General features: G+C 42.8%; 1 protein-coding gene across 1 annotated transcript in view; it reads left to right on the forward strand.

Annotated features, from left to right (window-relative positions):
- Window positions 1-12,096, forward strand: part of PKDCC (protein kinase domain containing, cytoplasmic) — a 73,425-nt gene that overhangs the window by 36,721 nt on the left and 24,608 nt on the right. Inside the window, exons 2-4 of the mRNA XM_040351512.1 lie at window positions 3,171-3,293; window positions 5,795-6,066; window positions 11,749-11,828. Coding sequence (XP_040207446.1) covers window positions 3,171-3,293; window positions 5,795-6,066; window positions 11,749-11,828 — 475 coding nt within the window. The remainder of the gene's footprint in view (window positions 1-3,170; window positions 3,294-5,794; window positions 6,067-11,748; window positions 11,829-12,096) is intronic.

Below are 12,096 nucleotides of genomic sequence, written 5' to 3' on the forward strand. Positions count from 1 at the left end.
CACAGCGCGGGATTCTGTAGTTTACATATACTTAGAAATCGATGACAACTTAATAATGGAGTCTATTTTGTGTTTTGTTCGGAAGGCTTGTCGTTCTTTGTGTCGAAGCTGACCTCTACATTTCGTTGTCAGGAAAGGGCAGCTATGTCACTTTAATTTGCGGTAATGTGGAATGCTGAACTGGCGTGCTATGGGGGCTGCTAGACTTGTGGAACAATAACTTGTTCCCTGGAAAATCAAAGCAGATAACCAATTTGTATTATCTGTCACTGACAAAATGCAACCTTTGGAATATAGATTAACACAACAGTGTCTGAAGAAGCTCATGCACAATGGAGACATGGACAGACACTGCAAACACTGGAGAGAGCCAACCAGACAGCACTTGAGCTGTAGGCTGCCATCTAACATTGTGCAGACAGTCCCTTGTAGGCTTGTCGTCTGATCTAAGGCAATATTAATGACCAATCAGACCATTATTCCCCCCCCCCCCCCCGTGTCGTATAACAGCAACATATTTCCAGAGTTTTAATTTTTTTGGAAATATGGCAGCTGTATTAAACATCCAACAAACCTGAACTTTAACTCTGTTCATAAACAAATAGACTTGATGAATATAATCTTATCCAAAGAGGTTCAGAGGTACTCACAGGTCTTGAATTGGAGGGAGAACAGCAACTGAAATGGTTATTGTGTCAACATTTTGACGAATCTCTCACCGTCTTTCTTAAGGCTCAGATATTTCAGGTGCTGTGCTACCTCTGTTTCCAGACCCATGAATGGAACCACTTTGGAATTGTATGAAGATTTCTTCAAGGGGTTGTATGGCTTCAGTTAAAAAAAAAAAATAACAAACTTCTTATACTTACCTCCACTGTGCAGTTCATTTTGCACAGAGTGGCCCCGATCCTGGTCTACTGGGGTCCCTCGGTGGCTGTCTCGGCTCCTCCCCACAAGCGCTAACCCCCTTCATGAGAAGCTCTCTCCCAATCTCCCAAGTGGGTTAGCTTGCGGGTGCGCTGCTGTGATACAGCTGGTGGCTATACCTGCCGACTGTATCACTCGGCCCCGCCCCCCAGCATGCTGCGTCATTTGATGTGATTGACAGCAGCGCAAGCCAATGGCTGAGCTGCTATCAGTCTCCAATGACGAGCCGCCTCAAGCAGGGGGAAACCATCATGGGAACGAGCCCAGGAGTTTTGTGGCTTAGGTAAGTAAAACGGGGGGCTGGGGGGCCTGAGAGTGCAAGGTGTTTTTTCACCTTAATGCATAGGATGCATTAAGGTGAAAAAACACAAAGCTTTACACAAAGCTGTCTCAGGTGGGTGCCAGTAAAGTCTATTATTAGCAGGACTGATTCCTGCAAATTGCACATCTACTAGGAAATTTGGATGTGGTGCGGGTTGAGGTCACCCTACTTTTCTTCTGGTAACTGCACTAGCCACTGTGCTTCCCTTTGCATATTCTAAATAATTGCAGTGTTCTCTGATTGGATGAGATGGAGAGCATGACATGGGGAGGAAGACTGGGGGACTATGCATTAATATAGGTGTTCCTATGTATTAAATCAGTTGCGGCCCTTTGCTTTCTTTTATCCGGCCCTTGAGGCAATATTCCTCCCACTGTTACGAGACACTATTCTGCCAACTGACATCAACAATGTTGCACCATTTCTCCCACTGACACAAACAATGAGGCACTATTTCTCCCAATGACACCAACAATGGGGCACTATTTCTCCCAATGACACCAACAATGGGGCACTATTTCTCCCAATGACACCAACAATGGGGCACTATTCCTCCCACTGATACCAAATGCGGCAATGTTTACTCCCACTGATGCCAGGAAAATTTCCACTCCCGATTGATACCCCCCAAAGTCTGAAAGGACAATAAACTGGTTTAAAAAGTTTGTGGACCCCTGTATTAGATCATCCCCTAATACAACAAGCATTATATTCTGCATTAGATGAGGAATGGGGGGGGGGGGGGGTCACATTGTAATTAATTTTATATATGCCCAGAGCTAGGCTTTAACAATATCAGGACATAACAGGACATCATGAGAGAGAAAACAAAGTAGTGTAAATTTGTCACAGGACAATCATTATATACTTCTACTGTCTTACAGGATATTTATCTTCCTGTATGTTTGCCTTCATTATATGTTGCTGTTTAGTGTTTTATAGAGAGATGCTCTGCTGATAAGACATTTACGCAATCTGCTTCCTGGGCTGTGAATGAACTTTGAACTTACATAAACTGTCCGCTGTAGTGTTTTAAAATTGCAATTAGAAAAATAGTGTAAAATTTACAGCATTGCATATATATAGAGAGTATATATATATTGATCTAAAAAGTTACAGACATTTTATTTTTAATTGAAAGTACTATTAAGCCCTCAGCCTCACTATTTCTTTCTTTGGAGACATTTCCTCTCACTTCCTGCCTGTCGATAGCAGTGGCAGCTGGTGCTAAATATTTTGGGGGGTGGGGGGGCGTCAAACTATCAGACGTGGGAAGGCAGCAATCGCCGCAAGCACAGCGGGAGACGGACGGCGAACGGGAAGGTGGCAATCTTCGCCACTCCACACCCCCCCCCTCGTGGGAGATGTACCTTATGTTAGGAGGCAGGGGGGAGGAAGAGCTGGGGCCGTTGCTTCTCCTATCGGCTGAACAGGAAGTGTGTCCTGAGACTGGATTGGCCAGGGAGTCTTTGGCCAATTGTGTCTCCGGACACGCTTCTTGATTGTCTGGGAGAATCAGGAAGACAATAGCGAATATTAATAGGCTATTTTCACACAGCTGGGAGGGCTTAGGGTGCCCCAAGCCTACCCTTTTTTGAAGCCAAATAGAGCCTCAGGCTCTAATCATGTGCTTAAAAAAATAAAAAATAATTGGAATCAATTGTAGATTTGGGGCTGGGCACATGGAGGGGGAGGGGGGTGGCGCCCCTGCACCCCTTATGGATTGACCGCCTCTGGTCTGTAGAACAGGAAGTGAAACAAAATCTTTCCAATGGCATACAAAAGGCAAAACAATCCAAGAGTTTTAACTTTTCCCTGCTCTTTCCTACAGAATTTACCTTTGAAAATACTTTATTTTTCATATGTACAGTATTGTTCAGTAGAATCCTGTGATCGAACTTGCATATTTCTCTGTTTTCAGCTACACGGGTATTGCTACCAGGACAGCAATGACATAGTGGACACCCTCACCACTATCACAGAGCTGGGCTCCCCTCTGGAGATGATACAACTTCTACAGTCCTCCTGGGAAGACAGATTCCGTGTAAGTCACCTACGCTGTATGGATCTTTGTTAACTATGTCCTGCCATAGACAGGTTCTCTTTAACACATAAGTGTGGACAAGTATATTATTTTGTACATTTCTGCAATGCATGCACATTTCACGTGTTTTATCCCTTGAAATACACTGAAAGTACAGAAAAATAACTGTTGATGTGCCAGAAATATAATGTTCTCTTAGCTTCCTGTTTGACATGACAGCTCAGCTTTGACTTTCTAGGCACTTCTTGTCAGCCCTGACTGCTGTATTTCTGATGGATTACAAAGAATAAAATCAGAGAAAAATTTCCATCCCGTTCTTTCAAATTTTCCTCTCACTGTGGAGCTAAGAAACTGGAAAAACCAAGGGGCCATACTTTAGAGGCAAATTGGACCACATTATTTGAATAAAATCCATATTTTATTTATAACAAAAGAAAATATAACAATTGCACATAGAAAATGCCACTAAAAACATATACATGTATATACAAAATATGGCCGACGAGTGCATTGAATTTGTTACATGATGTTAAGTGGGTGAGCCCCTGTGCGTCAGCGTGTTTCGCTGATACGCTTCTTCAGGACACACAAGAAGGGACATAGATGAGAATCAGGTCTTACTATATAAATGGAAAAATGCATAGATATAAATCATATTTCATTACATTTGCAGAAATACACACACATATATATATATATATATATATATATATATATATATATATATATATACATATATATATATATATGTATATATATATATAGATATAGATATAGATATATATATATATACACATTTATATCATTGGTTTATCATATGTAATATATTCCCCTCACTGTGGTTGAAAATATTCCTAAAATGAAAAATTTCAGCTGAAATGCTACTAGAGTATAACCAACTTTAACCAATTTACGACCACCCTATTGTAGCTTTACTGCTACAGGGTGGCTGCTGTGCTCAGGATCACGTATATGTATATGTGATCCTGCACTTCCACGTTGCAGGCTTGAATGCGCACGGCCAGCGGCTCGCTCCCGCCGTGATTGTGCAGAGTGGGATCCGATCAAAGCAGCAAAGCAGAAACACAGGATCCATGCTTTCCCCTACTTAGACCCTCTTCCACACAGTGCACAAACACTGGCACACAGTTAAAATGGTTGTAAACCCCACTTTATGACTTTTACCTACAGGTAAGCCTATAATAAGGCTTACCTGTAGGTATAAAGAATATCTCCTAAACCTGTACGGTTTAGGAGATATTCCCCTCGCAATGCGCCGCTGATTGCAGCGGCGCATGCGCAGCGGGGATCCTCGGCTAAAGGATCGGCAGCCGCCGGACCTTGCCGAATTGAAGTCTCCCGCGCGCATGCCAATCACATCGCTGGAGCGGCGATACCCGGAAGACACGCCGAGTCAAGATGACATCTCACTCGGCGTGGAACAGGTAAGTTCATCTCATCTCGTTCGGAAGTAAGTATTTCATAATGAGCTAATATGCGGTGCATACTAGCTCATTATGGCTTTTGCCTTTCAGGTGAAAAAAAAAAAAATAATCGCGGGTTTACAACCGCTTTAACCTTTAAAAACCCCTTCCCACCCAGTGTAATTAATGCAGTGACAGTGTATATTTGTAGCACTGATCAGTGTAGTAATGTCACTGGTTCCCAAAAAGTGTCAGTTAGTGTCCGATTTGTCCGCCGCAAGCCACAATATCACAGTCTCACTATAAGTTGCTGATTGCCACAATTACTACTAAAAATAAATAAATAAATAAAAATGTCATAGATGTTATAACTTTTGTGCAAACCAATCAATATACGCCTATTGGGATATTTTTTTTTACCAAAAATATGTTGCAGAATACATATTGGCCTAAATGTTTTTTTTTATGTTTTATAGCAGAAAGTTAAAAATATAATATTTTTTTTTTCAAAATTGTTGCTCTTTTTTTGTTAATAGTGCAAAAAACAAAAAAATGTCAAATACCACCAGAAGAAAGCTCTTTTTGTGGGAAAAAAGGACATCAATTTTATTTGGGGACAGCATCGCACGTCCGCGTAACCGTATTGCAAAAATGGCCTGGTCATGAAGGGGGGGTATATTTTCTGGTGCTGCAGTGGTTAAGCTGATCTTTTTTCTTTCGTCCGATGTGTCACTTTCCTGAATGCCTAGCACAGACATGAGATATAAATCTAACCGTTTCTGTTACCAACTTGTGCATTTTGGAGAAATGAGGGGGGGCACTGTGTGCGATATGACTTCCCCATTCCCTCCACACAGTTTTGGTTATCAGACTTCATCACCGTCACACACACGGCTATAATGTAGTTAGCTTAGTAAAATTTCCACCTGCTACTGCTTTATTTGTCGATGCTTTTGTATAAAACCGAAGTCCTGTACTCTAGTGCCTCTGTCCCTTACTTGATCAAAGTGACCCTTTGAATATTATATAATGCAGCATTTATGAATATTAAACCAATTGTTTCTTTATATCCTGCAGATCTGCCTGAGCTTAGTCCGGCTCCTACACTATTTGGCGCACTCCCCTCTTGGCTCCGTAACCCTTTTGGACTTTCGACCTCGCCAGTTTGTGGTCATTGATGGTGAATTGAAAGTAACGGACTTGGATGATGCCAGCATGGAAGAGACACCTTGTACCAGCAACGATAACTGTTTTATGGAGTTCCCGGCCAGAAACTTCACGCTGTCATGCTCCGTTGAAGGCAAATGTCAAAACATGAATGAGAAGAGGAATCTCTACAATGCATACAGGTATCCCAATAAGGATCATTAAACCCTTAATGATAAAGCTACAAGCTAGGAAAAAGCTGCTGATAACATTCACAACTATGTGAGACCCTTTTTCTGCTTTGAGGAAGTCTATAAAGTCAAGTTTTTTTTTTTTAGATATTCAAATGTTATTAACCTTTATCAGAGAACAACACACAGAAGAGACAAATTAATTATGTATTAATATAAAAAAGTGGCATTACACCCAAACAAACTTATGCCTTGTACACATGATCAGGATGTCCGATGGAAAAAGTCAGACGGACTTTTTCCATCGGAATTTCCGACCGCGTGTATGTTCATCGGACTTTGTTCATTGGAAATTCAGAGGATTTCCCTTGGAGTTTAGATAGAGAACACGTTCTCATTTACTCTGATGGAATTCCGTGTGATTTTTGCCGGGCTTAAGATGCAGAGATAGAATAATTATTACATAACTAGTAATTAACTACTTAAGGACCACTTCCTGCACATTTACATCGGCAGAATGGCACGGCTGGGCACAGGCACGTACCTGTACGTCCCCTTTAAGTGCCCAGCCGGGGTCGCGCACACAGCGGGCGAGCGCCCGCTACCCGGTCTGAAGCTCCGTGACAGCGGGACCCACAGACCCGATCGCCGCCGGTGTCCCGCGATCGGTCACAGGAGCTGAAGAACGGGGAGAGGTGAGTGTAAACACACCTTTCCCGTTCTTCACAGTGGCAATGTCACTGATCGTCTGTTCCCTGATATAGGGAAAGGCGATCGGTGACATCACACATCCCCTACAGTTAGAAACACATATGAGGTCACACATAACCCCTACAACGCCCCCTAGTGGTTAACTCCTAAACTGCAATTGTCATTTTCACAGTAAACAATGAATTTTTATAGCATTTTTTGCTGTGAAAATGACAATGGTCCCAAAAAAATTTCAAAATTGTCTGATGTGTCCGCCATAATGTCGCAGTCACGAAAAAAATCGCTGATCGCCGCCGTAGTAAAAAAAAAATATATATTAATAAAAATGACATAAAACTATCCCCTATTTTGTAAACGCTATAAATTTAGCGCAAACCAGAGCTTTTTTTCTCAGAAAATAGGTGCAGGAACTCAACCACGACCCCGTTCAGATTTCACAAACAGTAGGAGGGTCTTAAAGGGGCATTAAATACCAGGATTGCATTACATACAGAGTGCAGAGTTCAGGGGGGTTACACACAGAGTGCAGAGCTGTCACTTGTAAACACAGAAACCAGACTTCTGTGTTTACAAGTGATTGTGGTGAGCAGGCACCAAAGGGTCTGAGCCAGAGGTAGTGGAACTGAGTTCCCCCAAGTTCCCCCTGAAAAAAAGCCCTGGCGCAAACCAATCGTTAAACGCTTATTGCGATTTTTTTTTTACCAAAAATATGTAGAAGAATACGTATCGGCCTAAACTGAGAAAAAAAAATGTATATCTTTTTTGGGGATATTTATTATAGCAAAAAGTAAAAAATATTGATTATTTTTCAAAACTGACGCTCTATTTTTGTTTATAGCGCAAAAAATAAAAGCCGCAGAGGTGATCAAATACCACCAAAAGAAAGCTCTATTTGTGGGGAAAAAAGGACGCCATTTTTGTTAGGGAGCCACACTGCACAACCGCGCAATTGTCAGTTAAAGCAACACAGTGCCGAATCGCAAAAACTGGCCAGGTCCTTTACCTGCGTAATGGTCCGGGTCTTAAGTGGTTAAATGGGGAATACCATTTACAAATATCATCACACTGTATGAAAATCTTCTATTTATTGGTGTCTCTAAAATTGTACAACTGATTAAATGATTACAAAAAATCAGGTACAAACAGTTTTTTTTTTGTTTTCATTCTTCCAATAATATGCTCAAAAGTAAAAAAAAAAAAAAAGTGTGGTTCGAATCTTGGCCAATTTAACAGGCTTATGCCGCATACACACGACACGTTTTTCATGACGTTAAAATTTTCATTCTTTAAATTGGTAGTGAAAAACGGTCGTGTGTATGCTCCAGAGCACTTTTCTCGGAAAAATGCCCGATTTTTTTTTAGAACCTGCTCTATTTTTTCTCGTAGTTTTTCACGTCGTGTAAAACGGTTGTGTGTACGCTTTAACGAGGGGGAAAAAACGCACGTGCTCAGAATCAAGTTATGAGACGGGGAAATTAGCAAAAGCAGCCCAAAGGGTGGTGCCATTCGAATGGAACTTCCCCTTTATAGTGCCGTTGTACGTGTTGTACATCACCGCGCTTTGCTCGAGCATTTTTTTTCACAAATGTGTCTATGCAAGGCAGGCTTGAGATGAATCACGACAAATCACGTCAAGAAAAACGTTGGTTCTTTTTCATGACATGAATAACGGTCATGTGTACGCGGCATTAATGTACCAAGTTAATCGACCCATCAACTTGGGTACAACCAGCCTATAGTGCAATCGTGCAACCTGTGGTTGCAGGAAAGAAATTTGCTCCCTGTATGGCAGACCTCAGGAGAAGGGTGATAACTTTGGAGGGAAGCACGGCATGGACGCACCACTGCGGACTAGGAAGTATATATTTTCATCAAATAGTATATAAATCTTTATTGTTGTGATCTGATAACATTTTTATCATATAGGTGGAAGGTCTTCTTTAATTTTAGGTGTGTGACATTCTTTTATTTGAGCCCTATGGCTCTTTAATGCTATGGCCAGAGCCGGCGTACAACTCGTACTTTTTAAACCTCATGATTTAAGCTCGACCTTTTGAACTTTTCTTTTCTGGTTCTTCTAATCTGCCTTGTTTTCACAATCCCCTTTGAACTAACAGAAGCTTTCCTTGTTGCCCTAATTCTATGTGTTCACAAAGGCCCACAGGCTCGGCGCTGCAGCGGGGAATAGCATCTCCTCCTTTCAACAGGCAGACAGCGTGTGCTGATTTATGACACTTCACATTAAACTGAGGCTGATGATTTCAGCCAACGTAAAAGGCTGTGATGAAAATGAACCGCAGCAAAACAGACTTTTTGTGGAAACTCTTTATTCATCTCTAGCCGACCGCTAGTAAATAGATTATAGGGGTACTTGGCAAACTACGGCCCATCAAAACTCCTGACCGGTGGAGCGAGATGTTAAGAGAACAGAGCTTAGAGGGAAAACAGATATTTTGAGGTCATTTGTGAATGTTAGCCTGCATGGAGTGTGTATGTTCCCTCTCTGCTTGCGTCGGTTTCTTCTGGGACTTCCAGTTTCCCCCTACAAAGACATGCTGGTAGGCTAACCACTTCCCGCCCGGCCTATAGAAGAATGATGGCCGGACAGTGGTTGAGATATCCTGACTGGACCTCATATGACGTCTTTCAGGATAACAAGCCAGCGCGCAGCACGGTGATCGGTGGTGTGGTGTGTCAGTCTGACACACCGCAACTCAGATCTAAGTAAAGAGCCTCTAACAGAGGCTCTTTACCACGTCATCAATTCCAGACTCGACTACGCAAATGCCCTCTATCTAGGACTCCCCAAATACCAAATCACTCGTCTGCAAGTCGTTCAAAATACGTCCGCTCGACTAGTGACTGGGAAAAAAACATGGGAATCAATCTCACCTTCACTGAGATCCCTTCATTGGTTGCCAGTAAAAGACAGAATCACTTTCAAGGCACTCTGTCTAATGCATAAGTGCATTCATGGAAACGCCCCCCAATATCTATGCGAAAAAATAAAAGCCCATAACCCCAATCGCATTCTGCGATCCACCAATCAAAACCTCCTCCAGATACCGAAAGCCACATACAAGTCCAAAGGAGATCGAAGATTTGCAGTCCAGGGACCTCGCCTGTGGAATGCACTACCAACCACCATCCGACTGGAGTCGGACCACTTGGCCTTCAGGAGAAAGATTAAAACCCATCTCTTCTGAGGTCAAGGGGTTCCTTACCCATGAAATGGATACAGCGCCCAGAGGCGATTCGGTTCGCATGTGTTGCGCTATATAAGTTTTTCATTCATTCATTCATTCTCTCTCTCTCTCTCTCTCTGTCCAATCACAGCTGATCACTGTGTAAACAGCAAAAGTCGTGTATCGGCTTTTCCTCTTGACAGACGCGAGTAGAGGAGAGCAGATCGGCTGCTCTCCTGACAGGGGGGTCTGCGCTGATTGATTATTAGCGCAGACCCCCCGAGGATGCCCACCCAGGACCACCATGGATGACCACCAGGGATGCTACTCAGTGCCCATAAATGATGCCAATCAGTGCCCATCAGTAGTGCCTGCCAGTGCCTCCTTATCAGTGATCCCTCAGTGATCAGTGCCATCTATCAGTGTCCATCAGTGCCACCTATCAGTGCCCATCCATGCCCATCAGTGCCACCTATCAGTGACCAACAGTGCCACCCATAAGTACCCACCAGTGCAGCATTTCAGTGCCCATCAGTGTCACCTATCCGTGCCCAGCAGTGCAGCCTTTCAATGCCCATCAGTGTAGCCTATCAGTGCCCATCAGTGCAGCCTTTCAATGCCCATCAGTGTCGCTTATCAGTGCCACCTATGAGTGCCGTCTATCAATGTCCATCAGTGCTGCATATCAGTGCCACATATCAGTGCCGCCTATCAGTGCCCACCAGTGCTGCATATTAGTGCCCATCATCAGAGCCACCTAATCAGTGCCGACTCATTGGTGCCACCCCATTAGTCTCCATCAGTGCTGCCTTATCAGTGCCCATCAGTGCAGCCTCATCAGTGACCATCAGTGAATGAGAAAACGTACTTATTTACAAAATTTTATAACAGAAACAAAGAAAAAAAAAAATTTTTCAAAATGTTTAGCAAAAAATAAAAACCCCAGTGGTGATCAAATACCAACAAAATAAATCTCTATTTGTGGGAACAAAATGATAAAAATGTTGTTTGGGTACCCATGCGATCTAAATTTTTGTCCGAATTGACCGTTTGCACTGCGATATGTGAACTGATCTGGGGGTGTCATTAACTTTGTATTGACACTCCCAGCAGTTCGCATAGGGCAGTACAAACTGCCTGCGTGAGAAATGCGATGCAGGAAACTGTGCTGGATTCGCATCACTGAACCGAGCCTAACCGTCACACTACCGGTTAAGCAATGCCATATTATTAATTATCAATCAAAAGTGAAATAGTTGGGTAAAACTTATGATGCAGATCTGGTCTTTTCTGAAGAAGAGGCCTGGGCCATGAAACACCATTACAGGTATGATTTCAGCTCTACATTTTCCTACTACTGTTTTATTCATTATGATTTTGATATTCCTTTCCAAGACCTCTGGCGCTAGTAGTCTGAAAAACTGGCAGAACACACCCAGAAATAGAAAGTTCTTCCATCGGTTATAGAAGTGCCATAAATTTCCTCCGAGTGCCAGACATCCCTGCAAATAGCCGCAATCTACTGAGCGCGGCAGCGAGTGGCTGTGTTAATGGAGCATTTACAGGTGATTACAAGGCAGCCTTGTGTCCCGCGGCCCTTGTCTCTGCAGTGCCAGGCTCTCACATTAGGGTCACTTATGGATTTTTTATTATGATATATGGCTGTGCTTCCTGAACAGGGTGAGCGGCTTATTGCTCTTTGGAATTTTTTTTTAAATAGTGTAATTATATAAACGGAGCCACTTACAGATCGAGCTGCTTCATGTTGTTAAATGTGGACTTTTTTATTTCTTTGCAGGTTTTTCTTTACATACCTCCTGCCGCATAGTGCACCTTCCTCTCTGAGACCTCTGCTGGATGCCATAGTCAATGCCACAGGTACATAGGGAATCTACCTCTCTGGCTGTCGTTGGCCTACAATCAATAAAGAATTGAACTTCTCTGTAAAATGCTGTGAATACATTTCAGATGCTGTGCACAAAAAGTGATCACAGTCCTCCCATTCATTTAGCTGGTAAAGCAGCCACTGCCAATAGTAATGTAGCTTATATCTCACCATCTAGTTTCAGAAAAGGGTACGCTGGTCCCTGTGTGGCTGCAGTGGCCTCTCTGAAGAGGTCCAACAGGCCCCCTGCTGAGTCAGAGC

The sequence above is a fragment of the Rana temporaria genome, chromosome 4 (genome assembly GCF_905171775.1).
Source record: "Rana temporaria chromosome 4, aRanTem1.1, whole genome shotgun sequence".
NCBI classification, from domain to species: Eukaryota; Metazoa; Chordata; class Amphibia; order Anura; family Ranidae; genus Rana; species Rana temporaria.